Consider the following 19,092-nt stretch of genomic DNA (forward strand, 5'->3'; position numbering starts at 1 on the left):
AGAGAGAGAAAGAGAGAGAGAAAGAGAGAGAGAAAGAGAGAGAGAGAGAGAGAAAGAGAAGGGGGAGAGTGAAGGGGGTAGAGAGAGAGGGGGAGGGAGAGCATTGCTGCCTCAATGCGTCAAGGTTCCAGGTTCGATCCCGGCTTTAGGTCACTGTCCGTGTGGAGTTTGCACATTCTCCGTGTCTGCCTGGGTCCCAGCCCACAACCCAAAGATGCGCAGGGTAGGTGGATTGGCCACGCTAAATTGTCCCTTAATTGGAAAAAGTTCAAGAAAAAAAACACACACAAAAAAATAAGAGTGAGAGAATGTGGGAAACAGCATGCGAGCAAGAGAGACAGAGGAGGAGGAGTGCGAGGAATCGTTCAAAGTTGGCTCACTGAAGACGTGCCCAACTGCAGTCAGGACTCCTTTATACTGCAAATCCTCTTGCTATAAAGGCAAACATATCATTTGCCTTCTTGTCCATTTGTTAAACCGAATGTTACCTTTGTGTTCCAACTTACTCTCAACATCAACTTTAATAATCTTCTGCTTTTCTCATCTTCTTACCAAGGTGAAGAACTTCACACCTCCCCACATTACTCGCCATCTTCCTGCCCACTCCACTTACCCATATGCCTCTGTCTGCACAACTTAATTATCAGGAAACTTGGATACGTTACACTCTGTCCCTTCAACTAAACAGGTTGTAAATAACGGATTGCCAAGCAATCCTTACACCCCTTCATCAACTCTCTTGTTTCTGCCTCTAATGACCCAAGTATGCTTTCACTGCCGCCTTCCTCTTTGCATACTTACAAAAGCAGGTAGTATGGCCTTCGCCATTTCTTGCTTTGATACCCTCGTTTCTGTTTACTCCCTTTATCATTTTTTTGGTCATCCTTTGTTGGCTTTTACAATTCTCCCAGACTTCATTACTCTTGCTGGCTACACTATAAGCCTTTACCTTTCAAGTTAATACTTAATCTAAATCCTCTCGATTTTACTGATTATCTTGATACATTGTACATCCCACAGTTGGGCAGGAAACACCTGCCCATGATTATGAGTCACTAATCCATTTGCTGTCAGTAACACTGCTGCATTTCTGTTCCAGGGATTTGCCTTTGCATCCCAATATTTTCAACTACATGTCAACACCATGACACAGAATCACTGAATTATTACGGTGCAGGAAGAGGCCAATCGGCCCATTCTGTCTGCACCAGCTCTCCAAACGAGCATCATGACTTAGTGCTATTCCCCAACCTTATCCCCAGGCACCTGCACGTTGTTTATCAGCACTCCTTTCCTCATGCAGTACAAATTGTTCCCTTTGAAATTTGGTATTCTTGTGTGTATCCCGAGGAGTGTAAGACTGGAAACCCTTGGACAACAATACTCCATTTTTACATATTTACATAGAGCTTACGGTGCAGAAGGAGGCCATCGAGTCTGCACCGGCTCTTGGAAAGAGCACCCTACCCCCTACCCAAGGTCAACACCTCCACCCTATCCCCATAACTCAGTAACCCCACCCAACACTAAGGGCAATTTTGGATACTAAGGGCAATTTATCATGGCCAATCCACCTAACCCGCACATCTTTGGGAGGAAACCGGAGCACCCGGAGGAAACCCACGCACACACGGGGAGGATGTGCAGACTCCGCACAGACAGTCACCCAAGCCGGAATCGAACCTGGGACCCTGGAGCTGTGAAGCGATTGTGCTATCTACAATGCTACCGTGCTTCCCTTTTAATTCCATAATAGATATTTTAGTGAACTTTCCAAAACAATAGGGTCTGTTATCAGCCTTCACCACACTTCCAGGCCGTGCATACCAGACCCCAACCCCTCGCTGTGTGGGAAAAAAAAAATTCTCACATCACATTTGCTTCTTTTGCAAATCACTTTAAATCTGTACCCTCTCGTTTCGATACTCTTACAAGCGGGAACAGTTTCTCCCGATCTACTCTGTCCAGCCCCCTTGTGATTTTGAACATCTCTATCAAATCTCCTCTTAGCCTTCTTCTCTCCAAGGAGAACAGTCCCAACCTCTCCAATCTACCCTCACAACTGAAGTTTCTCATCCCTGGAGCCATCTTTGTAAACCTCTTCTGCGCCCTCTCCAATGCTTTCACATCCTTCCTATAGTGTGGCCCAGAACTGTGCACAATATTCTGAAGTGTAACTAGTATCTTGTATAAATTCAGCATAATCTTGCCCTGATAATCTAGACCCGTATTAATATGCCCAGAATACTGTACACACATTGCTGCAAGTGCTCAGTCAATTATTATTACAACTAGGTTCTCCTTGATATTTAATTAAGTTATTTAACGAGCTCACTCATATTTGCTACACTCATGTGCATGGACCGGTCCTCTGCAGACAAAAAGAACATGTCCAGGCACTTCTGTTTTGAATATTGGGGGCCAATAGCTTTGCCGGGCTTCATCTCAATGCGATATGCTAACCAATCAGCACTCCTTTTCTTATGCATTATAAATTGTTCCCTTTGAAATTTGGTATTTTTGTGTGTGTCCCGAGGAGTGCAAGACTGGAAACCCTTGGACAACAATACTCCATTTTAATTCCATAATAGGCCTTTTAGTGAACTTCCCAAAACAATAGTGTCAGTGATCAGCCTTCTACCAGCTTCTAGCAGATGTGCAAGGAAACGTACCCTCCGATTTGCTTCACTTGCTCGGACACATTCAGCATCTAACTCCCAGGCTCCAATATTTTCAAAGCAAATTCCAAGGCAAAGCTTCGTCACCACCCCATCATTGGGCCTTGTCACCACCAAGACCCCAATTCCTACCTACACGAAAGCCTGAATTAACTGAATCACAGTGTTTTGTACTTTGGCTCCAACACGTTTGTTCACAAAACAGGAGTTCCCATCGATGCTGAGAGCGCAGAGCGCGCACAATGCTGAATGCACGGTGCAACCCAAATCTGTCACAAAGGTTTCCGGGCCCTCTGGCATAATTGGTAACGGCAAAAGCTTTAGAGCTTACCTTTGGCAAGAGATCAGAATCCTGCAGAGTCATTAACGTCTGAGCAAAAGATAAAAATAGCAATGGAAAGAGAGAGACGCAGAGTATTAATGCAGAGAAAGTGCACAGGCCAGTGTTAACATGAATCAAGCTGCAGGAAGTAGACCGCTGATAGCGAGAACTGCTGGTCACTTACTGCGAAGGAGCGAGTTGTCCCACGGTTATTCCAGTAAAACATGCGTTGGAAAACTCGGAGAGCATCCTCCTCCCGACCGGCCTGAATGAGGTAAATCAAAGCAGTTGGTTCATTAGATTAATTCCAAACTACCAAAATTCCCAAATAACACGCCTCCACCTCTAGCCCCTGCTCTCTGGCAGGGACTCCCGACACTCAGAGCTTCAGCAGCAATAACTAACCCAGTCAATAAGGTGTTCAGCTCGTAAAGCATCTTTAATATGATAGAGCTCCCACAGGCTTGTCACATGAGCATTGAAATAAAACTCGACATTGACCAAGATAAGGGAGAGGCAGAGGCGTAGTGATATTGTCGCTGGATAGTAATCCAGAGACCCAGATAATGGTCTGGACTAGGTTCGAATCCCACCATTGCAGATGGTGAAATGTGAATTCGCTAAAAATATAATCTGGAATGAAAATCTACGATAGCACAGTGGTTAGCACTGTGGCTTCACAGTGCCAGGGACCCAGATTCGATTCCCAGCTGGGTCACTGTTTGTGCGGAGTCTACACGTTCTCCCCGTGTCTGCGTGGGTTTCCTCTGGGTGCTCCGGTTTCCTCCCACAAGTCCCAAAAGACTTGCTGTTAGGTGAATTGGACATTCTGAGTTCTTCCTCTGTGTACCCGAACAGGCGCCGGAGTGTGGCGACTAGGGGCTTTTCACAGTAACTTCATTGCAATGCAAGCCTACTTGTGACAATAAAGATTATTATTATAATGACGACCATGAGACCATTGCCGACTGTCACGTGCAATGTGGGAGCTCAGGGACACATCCACTGTCCCTGGCTCCTTCACGTGCAAGAAGTGTGTCCAGTTGCAGCTCCTGTTAGACCGCTTGCCGGCTCCAGAGCTGCGGATGGACTCACTTTGGAGCATCCGCGATGCTGAGGAGGTCGTGGATAGCACGTTTAGCGACTTGGTCACACAGCAGGTGAAAGTTACTGAGGGAGATAGAAATGGGTGACCAAAAGACAGAGCAAGAGTAGGAAGGCAGTGCAGGTGTCCCCTGCGGTCATCTCCCTGCAAAACAGATATACCGCTTTGGATACTGTTGAGGGAGATGGCTCACCAGGGGAAGGCAGCAGCAGCCAGGTTCATGGCACCGTGGCTGGCTCTGCTGTGAGAAGAATGGCAGGGCTATAGTGATAGGGGACTCAATGGTAAGGGGAATAGACAGGCGGTTCTGCGGACGCAAGCGAGACTCCAGGATGATATGTTGCCTCCCTGGGGCAAGGGTCAAGGATGTCTCGGAGCGGCTGCAGGACATTCTGGGGGGGGAGGGTGAACAGTCAGCTGTCGTGGTGCACATCGGCACCAACGATATAGGTAAAAAACAGGACGAGGTCCTACAAGCTGAATTCAGGGAGTTAGGAGTTAAACTAAAAAGTAGGACCTCAAAGGTAGTAATCTCAGGATTGCTACCAGTGCCACGAGCTAGTCAGAGTAGGAATGTCAGGATAGATAGGATGAATGAGTGGCTCGAGAGATGGTGCAAGAGGGAGGGATTCAAATTCCTGGGGCATTGGGACCGGTTCTGGGAGAGGTGGGACCAGTACAAATTGGACGGTCTGCACCTGGGCAGGACTGGAACCGATGTCCTGGGGGGGTGTTTGCTAGAGCTGTTGGGGAGGGTTTGAACTAATGTGGCAGGGGGATGGGAACCGATGCAGGAAGTCGGATGGTAGTAAAACAGGGACAGAAACAAAAGGCAGTAAGGAGGAAAGTGTAAGGCAGAGAAGCCATAGTCAAAAATCAAAAAGGGTGACAGTAAAAGGTACAGTGACTGAGGGGAGTTCAGTGAATAGGCCCAGTAATACTAAAAGGAATAAAACGGGAAGTAAAAACATAAATGGTAAGCGACGCGGCAGGTTGTTACATGAAGATATGGGTTCAACGACAAGGAAAATTAGGAGAAAAGTTAAGAGGAAATATAACTTAGGAGGGGTTACTGATCGAGGTGTTAAGATTCAAAACAGAGGTATAAAAGCCAACATAAGTGTACTTTACCTGAATGCTCGTAGTGTTCGGAATAAGGTAAATAAATTGATGGCGCGAATCATCGTGAATGGCTATGATTTAATGGCCATTACTGAAACATGGTTAAAGGATGGTCACGACTGGGAGTTAAATATCCACGGGTATCAAACTATTCGGAAGGACAGAGTGGATGGTAAGGGAGGTGGTATAGCTCTGTTACTTAAGGATGACATCCGGGCAATAGTACGGTATGACATTGGTGCTATGGAGGATAATGTTGAATCCATTTGGGTGGAAATCAGGACTAGTAAGGCGAAAAAGTCACTGATAGGAGTAGTCTATAGGCCACCAAATAGTAACATTATGGTGGGGCAGGCAATAAACAAAGAAATAACTGAAGCATGTAGAAATGGTACAGCAGTTATCATGGGGGATTTAAATCTACATGTTAATTGGTTTAACCAGGTCGGTCAAGGCAGCCTTGAAGAGGAGTTTATAGAATGTATCCGCGATAGTTACCTAGAACAGTATGCAATGGAACCTACGAGGGAACAAGCGGTCCTAGATCTGGTCCTGTGTAATGAGACAGGATTGATTAATGATCTCATAGTTAGGGATCCTCTCGGAAGGAGCGATCACAATATGGTGGAATTTAAAATATAGATGGACGGTGAGAAGGTAAAATGAAACACTAGTGTTTTGTGCTTAAACAAAGGAGATTACAATGGGATGAGAGAAGAGCTAGCTAAGGTAGACTGGGAGCAAATACTTTATTGTGAAACAGCTGAGGAACAGTGGAGAACCTTCCAAGCGATTTTTCACAGTGCTCAGCAAAGGTTTATACCAACAAAAAGGAAGGACAGTAGAAAGAGGGAAAATCGACCGTGGATATCTAAGGAAATAAGTATCAAATTGAAGGGAAAAGCATACAAAGTGGCAAAGATTAGTGGGAGACTAGAGGACTGGGAAATCTTTAGGGGGCAACAGAAAGCTACTAAAAAAAGCTATAAAGAAGAGTAAAATAGATTATGAGAGTAAATTTGCTCAGAATATAAAAACAGATAGTAAAAGTTTCTACAAATATATAAAATAAAAAAGAGTGGCTAAGGTAAATATTGGTCCTTTAGAGGATGAGAAGGAAGATGTAATAATGGGAGATGAGGAAATGGCTGAGGAACTCAACTAATTTGGATCGGTCTTCACAGTGGAAGACACAAATAACATGCCAGTGACTGATATAAATGAGGCTATGACAGGAGAGGACCTGGAGATGATTGTTATCACTAAGGAGGTAGTGATGGGCAAGCTAATGGGGCTAAAGGTAGACAAGTCTCCTGGACCTGATGGAATGCATGCCAGAGTGCTAAAAGAGATGGCTAGGGAAATTGCGAATGCACTAGTGATAATTTACCAAAATTCACTAGACCCTGGGGTGGTCCCGGCGGATTGGAAATTAGCAAACGTGACACCACTGTTTAAAAAAGGAGGTAGGCACAAAGCGGGTAATTATAGGCCAGTGAGCTTAACTTTGGTAGTAGGGAAGATGCTGGAATCTATCATCAAGGAAAAAATAGCGAGGCATCTGGATGGAAATTGTCCCATTGGGCAGACGCAGCATGGGTTCATAAAGGGCAGGTCATGCCTAACTAATTTATTGGAATGTTTTGAGGACATTACCAGTGCAGTGGATAACGGGGAGCCAATGGATGTGGTATATCTGGATTTCCAGAAAGCCTTTGACAAGGTGCCACACAAAAGGTTGCTGCATAAGATAAAGATCAAAGATGTATGGCATTAACGGTAAAGTAGTAGCGTGGATAGAAGATTGGTTAATTAATAGAAAGCAAAAGAGTGGGGATTAATGGGTGTTTCTCTGGTTGGCAATCAGTAGCTAGTGGTGTCCCTCAGGGATCAGTGTTGGGCCCACAATTGTTCACAATTTACATAGATGATTTGGAGTTGGGGACCAAGGGCAATGTGTCCAAGTTTGCAGGCGACACTAAGATGAGTGGTAAAGCAAAAAGTGCAGAGGATACTGGAAGTCTGCAGAGGGATTTGGATAGGTTAAGTGAATGGGCTAGGAAGTGGCAGATGGAATACAATGTTGACAAATGTGAGGTTATCCATTTTGGTAGGAATAACAGCAAAAGGGATTATTATTCAAATGATAAAATATTAAAACATGCTGCTGTGCAGAGAGACCTGGGTGCGCTAGTGCATGAGTTGCAAAAAGTTGGTTTAGAGGTGCAACAGGTAATTAAGAAGGCAAATGGAGTTTTGTCCTTCATTGCTAGAGGGATGGAGTTTAAGACTAGGGAGGTTATGCTGCAATTGTATACGGTGTTAGTGAGGCCACACCTGGAGTATCTGGCCTGGCCTACATGTGACTCCAGAACCACAATAATAATAATAATAATAATAATTAGAATAATAATCGCTTATTGTCACAAGTAGGCTTCAATGAAGTTACTGTGAAAAGTCCCTAGTCGCCACATTCCGGCGCCTGTTCGGGAAGGCCGGTCCGGAATGTGGGTGACTCTTCATGTCATTCTGTAATGGCATCGCAAGCCACTCAATTCAAGGGCAATTAGGGATGGGCACCAAATGCTGGCCCAGCCCAGTGCCGCCCACATCCCATGAATGAATAAGTAGTCACTTGTGTGATGGCTCCTTCTTTGGGTTAATGCTATTTCTGCCCGAGAATACATCGGTGTTTTGTGATGTTTTATTAGGCGAAAGACAAATTGTTGTGAATCTAATTCTTTGCGCCACTGCAATGCTGCTCTATTCCAACATGAATGAATTCATGGGGAGAAGACCGGGAATGAAGGTGTTAATCAGAACAACTGACTCGTGAAAACGGTTGACTTTGAAGGAACAACGGGAGGATTTGGCAAGTTAGCATGGGGTTGTCAAATATTCATGAGTCAGGACTGACTCATCGCACTCCATGTGAAAGTGCCGATCTCATGGCAAAGGCAGCCAACTAAATAACATTTACTCTGATCACTCAAATGTACATTTTTCGCTTACAAATAATCGTCTCATGCGCAAGCTTGGTTTCGCCCATCAGAGATGGTAAAATTCTGCTATTATAATGACAGCCAACACTGAAACATGGAGAGCAGCACGCCAGTAAAACAAGACTATGATGAAGTAACTCGAGCTGCGAGTACAAGTAAAAGATTGCCCATTTAGGTATTAGGAGGCTGAGGGACCTGTTTGTGGATGGGAGGTTCGCGAGCCTGGGGGAGTTAGAGGGGAAGTTTGGGCTCCCCCGGGGAACATGTTTAGGTACATGCAGGTTAGGCCGTTTGCCAGGCGACATGTGGAGGGGTTCCCTCTGCTGCCCCCATGTGGGGTACGGGACAGGGTGCTCTCGGGGTCTGGGTTGGAGGAGGGAGGATTTTGGACGTATACCGCGTAATGCAGGAGGTAGACTAGGCCTCGGTGGAGGAGCTGAAGGGTAAATGGGAGGAGGAGCTGGGTGAGGAGACTGAGGAGGGGACGTGGGCGGATATCCTGGAACGGGTAAATTCGTCCTCTTCCTGTGCATGGCTTAGCCTCATACAGTTCAAGGTGCTGCATAGGGCCCACATGACTGGGACGAGGATGTGTAGGTTTTTCGGGGGCGAAGATAGGTGTGCTAGGTGCTCAGGGAGCCCAGCGAACCACGCCCATATGTTTTGGGCATGCCCAGTGGTGGGGGAGTTTTGGAAGGGGGTAGCAAGGACGGTGTCAAGGGTGGTGGGATCCAGGGTCAAGCCAGGCTGGGGACTCGCAATTTTTGGGGTTGCAGTGGAGCCGGGAGTGCAGGAGGCGAAAGAGGCCGGTGTTCTGGCCTTTGCGTCCCTAGTAGCCCGGCGGAGGATCTTGCTTCAATGGAAGGATGCGAGGCCCCCAAGCGTGGAGGCCTGGATCAATGATATGGCGGGGTTCATCAAATTGGAGAAGGTGAAATTTGCCCTGAGGGGATCAGTACAGGGGTTCTTTAGGCGGTGGCAGCCTTTCCTGGACTTCCTGGCGGAACAGTAGGGAAATAGGCCAGCAGCAGCAACCCCGGGGGTGGGGGGGGGGGGTCTTGTTTTCGATTTAGTAGTTGCTTTTGTAGGGGAGTGGGTGTTGTTCTTGGGTTTTTACCATGGTTATTCTGTTAATATTGTTTTGTTGTTTATATTTTGTGAAAACCTTAATAAAAATTATTTTTTTTTAAAAAAGGGTTGCCCATTTGGGTGAGAGTGCTACAGACATCGGACAGCTGCACTGAACACCATCGGTCAAATCCGCTGGGAACCACCCATCGTTTGGTACAGAGACTAAAACAAAACGTTGGCTGACACTCCAGACGTAGTACAACGAGAGTGCTGCAGCCTCAGAGGTGTCGACCCGAGGTCGGCGGGTGTACATGAAGAATCTCTTAAAATACTTAATTGATGTAACGCACTGTGTTTGTGAAAAGTGCTATATACCGGTAGCACAGTGGTTAGCACTATGGCTTTGCAGTGCCAGGGTCCCAGGTTCGATTCCCGGCTTGGGTCCCTGTCTGCGCAGAGTCTGCACGTCCCCCCCGTATCTGTGTGTTTCCTCCGCGTGCTCCGGTTTCCTCCCACAAGACCCGAAAGACGCGCTGTTAGGTAATTTGGACATTCCGAATTCTCCCTCCGTGTACCCGAACAGGTGCCGGATTGTGGCAACTTGGGGATTTTCACAGTGTAGCGTTTATGTCAGCCCTCTTGTGACAATAAAGATTATTATTATAAATGTAATTCTTTTTTGTTTAATTTTACATTGCTATTAGGGAGAAATGACTATTCTTAACTAGTTTTGTGCAATACAGCAGCAGCCAACCTTCAAAAAGTGGTCTTCAATGGACGCAACGTGCTCAGGGGTGTGTCAATGCCAAAAGAAAGGCTCGTTTTCCTTCCACAACCGAAAAGACAAAGCTCAAGGCGCCATCCCAATGGTTGAGTCCCAGAAGGCTGGCACACAAAGAGAAACCCGTCACTTCCACATTCTGTGCAACTCCCCCTCACAGAGTCGACCCTGCAAAGTGCCCTGACCAATCAGCGGTGAGTGTGAACAGTGAAGCGATTCATGGCGATTGCTGTTGCTGTGTACCTCAACTTGAAGCCAGCAAATGACAGAGACACGCAGGGGACCAGTTTAATAGCAGGATCACCCATTGAGGAGTGGGATCACCTGCCCTTCCGTCCTCCCAGTAAAATAGTGCATTAATAAGGCGGAAAAAAAGGAAAGAACCTATTCATATCACAATTCAGGATGTCCCCAAGTACTTTAATAGAATATACATGCAGTATAGAAAAGAGGCCATTCGGCCCAAACAGTCCATGCTGGTGTTTATGCTCCACTCAAGCCCTCTCCAATCTTTTCCCACCTACATTTACCATCGTAACCCTCTATTTCCTTCTGCCTCATCTGCTTGTTCAGTTTCCCCTTAAATACTCCGAAGCTATGGACTTCAACCACTGCCTGCAGGAGCGAGTTCCACAGTCTCACCACTCTTTGGGTCGGGAGGTTTCTTCTGAATTCCCGATTGGATTTCGTGGCAACTCTCTTATATCGATGGCCTCTTCCTCACAAGAAGAAACATTCTTCCTGTACCCGTCTACTAAAACCTTTCATCATTATAAAGAGCCCTATCAGGCCATCACTCAAGCCTTTTTTCTAAAAAAAGAGAAAAGATGCCCGGCCTGTCAGTCCTTTGCTGATTTGTACCCCAACGCGTTTCTGGAGTCAATCTTGTGCAAATCCTCTCTGCCTTCATTCCCTTTTTGGAAGAGGGCGGCCAGAACTGAACGGTGGATTCAAAGAGCGGTCTAAACTGATGGTTTGAGACAAGTTCAGCATAACTTCACGATATTTCAATTTTAACCCTCTAGAAATAGTCTAGCGCTTGTTTAGATTTCCTTATGGTCTTCCTAACCTGCCGTGCAACCTGTAGCAATTGACATGTTTGCACGCAGAGATGCCTTCGTCCTTCGACTCGTACTTCCCAAGGAATGAGTGACCTCTCTATTCTTCCGACTAAAATGTACAACCTCGTACTTAGCGACGATGAGCTACTTTTGAAGTGCCATTACTGTTTCAATGTAGGAAACTCAACAATCAATTTGTGCACAGCAAGCTCCCACAAGCAGCAATGAGATGCCGTTTTTAGTGATGTTGGGTTGTGGTGGTAAATACTTGCCAGGACACAAGAGAATTCCTCTGCTCGTCAAAACTTTTAACGTCTATGAAAATGAAAATGAAAAATGAAAATCGCTTTATTGTCACGAGTAGGCTTCAATGAAGTTACTGTGAAAAGCCCCTAGTCGCCACATTCCGGCGCCTGTCCGGGGAGGCTGGTACGGTCTATCCGAGAAGACAGACGAGGCCCAGGTTTAATGTCTTCGTATTACATCGGAATGTCAGCCTGGATTTCACCTTCCATTCTCTGGAATGGAATTGGAACCTCCCACCTTCCTCATAGGTGAGAGTGCAATCATTGAACATTCAATACAGTGCTGACTGACTATATTTATTGCCTTGCTCTGTCCCATGGTCTGGAAGTGCATTAGAGCTAGAGCTCCTCTTTGGTTCAAATCGATTGCTCCATCGTGCTTCTGCTCTATACCCATTTCCTCCCACCTCTTCTTCGGCAGTCCCTGGGGACCGAGGGTGACTTGCTTCCACTCCCGTTCCATGGGTTCTGAAATGGCTGCCAAATCCAACACGCAATCCAATTGCCCTTGAAACTGAGTGGCTTACTAGGCCATTTCAGAGGTGCAATTCAGAGTCAACCACGTTGCTGTGGGTCTGGAGTCATGTGTAGGCCAGATCGGGTAAGGACGGCGGATTTCCTTCCCTGAAGGACAATAGGGATGGGTTTTTTACGACAATCGATGAAAGTTGCCACGTCCATCATTGCTGAGATCGGCTTTATTTACTGGTTACCTCTGGATTACTGACATCACCACAACACCACCATCTCCCCAAAGGTCTCCTGTCCCCATCTCTATCATGAGTCAGTGGATACGGTTGATCTCTTCAGCAAAGTTCTGATTCATCCCGGGAGTTTCTTGCTGCAACTGAGCTCAGGAGAGAAATTCCACTCCCGAAGGATATCTCAACCATAAAAACATGTCTATTGCCGCCATCAATTGAGGGAAGCTCTCAAAAAGTGTTTGCCAAGTAATACACTCAACTGTCTTCATACGAGAGATCTGGGGCGCAAGGTCCTGAAAATTATTAATGGTTGGAGAAGGGAGATGCGCTGGTTCAGCAGTTCCAGCTGTTTGCCTAAAAAGCCTTGGGACTGCTTATTTTTTTTTCAAAGAAAGCTCCAATTATAAGGCTCCGCAATAATCTTTCATTGGCAACCTCATGCCTTCCCGTAAAATGGAAACTAGGGCATGTTTTATTTTGTTCCCGACGCAGATGCTCAGAGTCGGGAAATCACCTGGCTTGCTACACTCGCCTCCAGGAAGAGGTGCGGGAGAGTTGGACCTGCCACCTCCGGACACAGATTAGAAACAACCACAGGGGCTGCCAACACTGAGGTGAGGTGGTTAACAGGCCCCTCTTGGTTTTTTCGACTTTGTCCCAGTTGTTTTGTTAAATATTAGGCCCTCACCCTTCAACATTTCCCCCCTCCCCCCTCATGCCCATGCATGCCAACTCATGCCATCTTAGCGACAATACATGCCAATTTATTAACGCACCCATCGACCCTTAGAGCCCAATGCCAATGTCACGTCAACACATGCCAACTAATGTCCCTCGCCCACCCCCTTTAACCTTACACCCTCCGTGACAACTCACCCAGTATTCACCAAAGGCAGGCATTAGGGGCCATGCTCAGATGAAATAAAATAAAGGTCCAAGTATCTATCACAGAGTTTACCATAATGAAAAAAATCTCACTCATGAAAGTATTCATTGCATTTAAAATCCCTCAAATAATTAATCCCTTATGAAAACAAACATTCGTATACATAACCCCATATCAAAGACAGCTAATCCTTTAATAATCTCTTGGAGCTGTCAATCAAACTGTGGAGTTTATCGTCCACCACTGTGATAATAGGTTCTGGAGGCAGTTAAGCAGTAATAATGCTATAATGATAGCATATAGGGTTATGTCACAAACACCCACTGAAACTGCAAACAAACTTTTTTTTACTCAGACACAGAAAGGCTGCATGTTTCCCAATGTTTAAAGGGCAGGCTATTTAAATAACTTGACAGTTCCACAGTCCTCGTCTGCCCTTTATGAGCACATACATCCACTCTAAAAGAAATCGTAACTCTCTCATTGTGGACTCTCACTCGAGTGAAAATGGGATCCGTTTGAGATCTACACGGAATTTAAATAGTTCCGCTGAGTTCAGGTTTCCCCCATGTAGTGCCTCCCTCCCCCACCGTTTCCCTGAGTGACAATAGGATCTGTCGGAAATGGGGGCAGCGCTTCCGGATCCGGGTTCCTGCCGCCATTTTGGACAAATGGAAGAGTCTCCACGAGCCCACAAAAATCTAGGCCAAAGATTCATGACTTTGGTGGTAGAAATAGCTTCTGCTAGCTTATCCGAAACAATGTGTGTTTCGTTGAGCTTCTGTTGCGGCTGGAGTTTTTGTTCGGCGTGTAGTTGGACTGCACCAAGTATCTGCTACACAGCTGAGCCAACGTATCCAAGGCTTGAATGAAAGCTTGGGAAGCCAAGCATCCGCTTGCAGCAATACATCAAGATGCTAGATCTGGAAAAGACCTATAACCACAGAGTCACTGCATGTAAACCATGCATGCAGAGAAGAACAAACAGGGAGTCCTATTCACTAAATTCTTTGCTCCTTAAAATGGCGGGATAATGGCATTGTTTAGATATGGAAGCACAGGGCTTTTGGGAGACTAAAACTCCCTTATCCAAGGCTTTGAGGGGTTAATTAGGAGGGCCATTTAAACTTTGATAGTATACCCTTGAATAAAAAGGGTGAGAGTTGATCTGATCAAGATATTTTAAATGATGAATAAATACAGATAAACTATTGAGGGGTAAGGAACAAGAACAAGGACACCAAATCTTAAAAAGTTGGACGTTCAATGGGAAACATATGGCATCGGTACATGGGGGAAATTAGGAAGAGGACAAGTTCCTCCACTGTCATTTGGCCAATATCCTGGAACTCCCTCCCTCACAGCAGTGTGGGATGTACCTACACCAGATGGACTGCAGCAGTGCAAGGTGGAGGCAATAAATGGGACTGTGGCCAGCGACTCCAACATCCTATGAATGAATTTTTTTTAAACCCCTGCTGCTCTGCAAATTATTCAGTGTAAGATTTTAAAGTGCACTCTGACAGAAGCTCAAGCAAGCCGAGTGCCGTTACCAATTGTGCCCTCCCGCAGAATTTGTTCTTGCTTATTAATAATAATAATCTTTATTGTCACAAGTAGGCTCACATTAACACTGCCACGAGGTTACTGTGAAAAGCCCCTAGTTGCCACATTCCGGCGCCTGTTCGGGTACACGGAGGGAGAATTCAGAATGTCCAAATTATCCAACAGCACGTCTTTCGGGACTTGTGGGAGGAAATCGGAGCCCCCGGAGGAAACCCACGCAGACACGGGGAGAACGTGCAGGCTCCGCACAGAGAGTGACCCAAGCCGGGAATGGAACCTGGGACCCTGGAGCTGTGAAGCAACAGTGCTAACCACTGTGCTGCCGTGCGCTATTAGCGATTCTGGTGGTCAGGCGCTGTCTGGTTTGTCGTTTACCTCGGGTCTGAACTGAATCACTTGATGGATATTCTCGCACCTTAACCTGGGCTGATTGGTGAGAGAGAGCTGGAGGTCGCACGACCGGCACAGGGCCGTTCGGCCCCTCAAAGCTGATGCTGCTGCCGTCCAATTAGGTCACGGCCGGCCTTGCTCCTCAAATCTACTTTACGATTGAGAGTCTGGAAAAGTTCCAACGGTCCCGCAACATCCGCAGCCCACCAGGGAAATATTTAAACTTTGAATGTAAAAAATGTGTTTCCTGACTTCCCTCTGCCCAGTGCCCCAATAATGGGGGTCCTCATGGCCCATTAGAGCATAAAATGAATGAGGCATCAGCTGCTATTCATCGCGGCTGAGTCGTGCCAAAGGGGCTGGCGCTCTGGATGGGTGAGGTGAGCACCATCTGCTGACTGGTTTAAATAGCCAAGCTTTGAAGATGAATTGCGACTAGATTTACATACAGACTAGACAGTGAAGGCACCTTGAAGAAGCCCTGTCAGCTGCCACATCACTGCCGCCCTACTCTCGGATTGCAAGCCCTGAATTATCAGCAGCCGCCATCTCTCCAGCCGGACGGAATACATGACACGCAAGAAAAATCTATTTTGCACCGATGCAGATTCTCGAGATGAACAACCAGACACACTCCAGCCAAGATAGATGTGCTTGAATCAGGATTTCTGTCAATGATACTTTTAAAAGAGTAACCAATTTGCTAATCGTTGCCCATTTAATCACTCGGCATCTCAGTCTTGAAAGGAAGTGAAAATACACAAGCAGCATATTTTTCACACAAAACCGTTGTTGTCCTCCTGACCTCTGGCAGCGGTTTGAGTGTAGGTGGGGTAGTAAGCACCTTGAAACAAAGTTAACTCTTGGTGGGGGCACTCAATAAGGTGGCACTCCACCCGGGGGGGGGGGGGGGGGGGGGGGGGGGGGAAGCTGTGAAGCAACAGTGCTGACCACTATGCTTCACAGCCCCTTCCTATTTGCTGACACAAAGCAGATCACAGGTTGACATACGAAAGTGAAAATCGCTTATTGTCACGAGTAGGCTTCAATTAAGTTACTGTGAAAAGCCCCTAGTCGCCACATTCCGGCGCCTGTTCGGGGAGCCGTATCATCCCCAATACTTTCCCCATTCATTTGGTTCTTGAAAGTAAACCAATCCTAATTTCTTCCAGGCCGCGGAAGTGATGATGACCATCAAGTCCGCTGGAACCTCTGCAATGGGGGGGGGGGGGGGGGGGGGGGGGGGGGGATCGAGAGAGAGAGAGTGGGGGGGGGGAGAGAGAATAAGGGTGGGGCCAAGAGTGGGGAGGTGAAGTGGGTGCGGGCTGAGAATGACAGCGGAGTGGGCCCCCCCCCCCCGAGAGTGGGGGCCAGAATGGGGCCCCCCCCCCAAGAGTGGGGGCCAGAATGGGGGGGGGGGTTTGGTGGCAGAGAGTTGGGGGGTGGGGCAGAGAAAAGGGGCCAGAATGGGGGGGCGGGAGAATGGGGGGGGGGGGCGCGAGAGTGGTGGTGGGGGGGCGAGAGTGGTGGTGGGGGGGTGAGAGTGGTGGTGGAGGGGTGAGAGTGGGGGGGGGGCAAGAGTGAGGGCTGGCGCAAGAATGGGTGGGGCGAGTCGGGTGGCGGGGGCCCCCCCCCGAGCGCGGTGAGGGGGTGGGGGCAGGCTGAATTACCCCTCAGCACCTTCAAGCGAGGGAAAGTCCCAACTATGAACAGGCCTCCCAACCTTCTAATGCCTGCCTTATGCCAGCTTTGAAACCCCCCCGTCTATCTTGCCTGGAACAAATCTATGATTGTTCCGTATCGGGGTCCAAACTGAGGCCCCCTCCTCCTTCCTGTGCCTCCTCCACTGACCCCAGACCCTCAGTGCCACCGTCACAACCGGGTTTGTGGTGTATCGTGCCGGTGAGAACAGCAGCGGTGCTGTTACCAGTGCCCCTAGGCTGGTGCCTTTGCATGACGCTGCCTCTAGCCGCCCCCACGCCGACCCCTCCTCCATTACCCATTTCCTAATCATGGCTACATTAGCCGCCCAATAGTAGCTACAGAAGTTCGGAAGCGCGCCCCCCACCCCACCCCAAAACCCCGACTGCGCTCCAAAATCAGTTTTTTTAAAAACTTGTTGGCCCACACAAATCTCGTGATAATCCTGTTCACCCGCTTGAAGGAGGATTTGGGGATGAAGATGGGAAGGCACTGGAAAACGAACAGGAATCTGGGGAGGACCTTCATTTTCACGGTCTGCACCCTTCCCGCCAGGGAAAGTGGAAGCACGTCCCACCTTTTAATGTCTCCCTACAAGCTCGACAAGCCGAGATAGATTGAGCCTGCGTAGGGCATCCCAGTTTCTAGCCACCTGTATACTTAAGGTAACGAAAGCTCCTCTCCCCCATCTTGAACGGGAGCTCTCCCAGTCTCTCCTCCTGACCCCGAGCGTGGATTGCAAATAGCTCACTTTTCCCCACGTTCAACTTGTACCCCGAGAAGCTCCCAAAGTCCCTTAGGATCCGCATGACCTCCCCCATGCCCTCTAGCAGGTCCGAAATATACAAGAGCAGGTCGTCTGCGTAGAGGGAAACCCGGTGCTCCTCCTCCCCCCCCCCCCCCCCCCCCCCCCCCCTCTCCCTCCCGGACCAGCTCCTTGAAGTCCTCAGCGCTATGGCCAATGGCTCAATTGCCAGGGCAAATAGTAGCGGGGATAGGTGGTACCCCTGCCTCGTCCCTTGGTGCAGCCTAAAATACGCCGACTCAGCCGGTTCGTGGATACACTCGCTACGGGGGCCTGATACAGTAGCTTGACCCACCCTATGAATCCCTCACCAAATCCAAACCTACCTAACATTTCACACAGGTACTCCCATTCCACCCTGTCAAAGGCTTTCTCTGCACCCATTGCAGCCACTACTTCTGCGTCTCCTCCTTCTGAGGGCATCATGATAATGTTTAGGAGCCTCCTCAAATTTGTATTCAATTGCCTGCCCTTGACGAAACCCGTCTGATCCTCATCAATCACTCCCGGGACACAGTCCTCTATTCTAGTAGCCAAAATGTTAGCCAGCAGTTTGGCATCCACGTTCAGGAGCGATATCGGCCTGTAGGACCCACATTGAAGTGAATCCTTCTCCCTCTTCAGGATGAGCGAGGTCGAAGCCTGCAACATCGTTGGGGGGAGGGTTCCTCTCTCCTTTGCCTCGTTAAAGGTTCTTAGCAGTAGTGGGCTCAGCAGTTCCGAGAATTTCTTGTAGAATTCTACAGGGAAGCCGTCCGGTCCCGGGGCCTTGCCCGACTGCATACTATCTAGGCCCTTAAATAACTGCTCCAACTCAATCAGGGTCCCCAGTACCTCCACCAGATCCTCGTCCACCTTTGGGAACGTCAATTGGCCCATAAATTGCTCCATCCCTCCCCGTCCTACCAGGGGCTCTGACTCGTACAGTTTACAATAAAACTCCTTGAAGACTTCATTGATCTTCTCTAGGCCGTGTTACCTGCCTCATCCCTAACTCCCCCGATCTCCCTGGCCGCCTCTCTCCTGCGAAGTTGGTGCGCCAGCATCCTCCTTGCTTTCTCCCCATACTCGTAGACTGCCCCTTTCACCTTCCTCAGCTGTGCCTCCGCCTTCCCAGTGGTCAGCAGATCAAACTCCGCCTGCAGTCTCCGGCGCTCCTTTAGCAGCCCCTCCTCGGGGGTCTCCGTGTACTTCCTGTCCACTAAGTATCTCTCCCACCAGCCTCTCCCTCTCCGCCCTCTTCTCTCTGTGGGACCTAATAGAAATTAACTGCCCTCTAATAACTGCCTTCATAGCCTCCCAGATCATTGTTGCAGTTACCTCCCCTGTGTCATTTGTTGTCACATAGTTCTGGATGCTCCTCCTTATCCGCCCACACACCTTCTCATCCGCTAGCAGTCCCACATCCAGTCTCCAGAGAGGGCGCTGCCCTCGCTCCGCCCCCGGTTGCAAGCCCACCCAGTGCGGGGCATGGTCCGCGACCACAATGGCCGAATACTCGACCCCCTCCACCTTCAGGATTAACGCTCTGCTCAACACAAAAAGTCAATCTGAGGGTACACTTGGTGAACGTGGAAGAAAAAAGAGAACTCC

At 48.1% G+C, this 19,092-nt stretch overlaps 1 protein-coding gene across 1 annotated transcript in view; it reads right to left on the bottom strand.

Moving 5' to 3' along the window:
- sv2 (synaptic vesicle glycoprotein 2) overlaps positions 1 to 19,092 on the bottom strand; it is a 60,945-nt gene that overhangs the window by 19,507 nt on the left and 22,346 nt on the right. Inside the window, exons 3-4 of the mRNA XM_038784275.1 lie at positions 3,185 to 3,265; positions 3,010 to 3,048 (exon numbers count right to left, since the gene is read on the bottom strand). Of these exons, the coding sequence (XP_038640203.1) occupies positions 3,010 to 3,048; positions 3,185 to 3,265 (120 nt within the window). The remainder of the gene's footprint in view (positions 1 to 3,009; positions 3,049 to 3,184; positions 3,266 to 19,092) is intronic.

This window comes from Scyliorhinus canicula, chromosome 24 (assembly GCF_902713615.1).
Source record: "Scyliorhinus canicula chromosome 24, sScyCan1.1, whole genome shotgun sequence".
In the NCBI taxonomy this organism is placed as follows: Eukaryota; Metazoa; Chordata; class Chondrichthyes; order Carcharhiniformes; family Scyliorhinidae; genus Scyliorhinus; species Scyliorhinus canicula.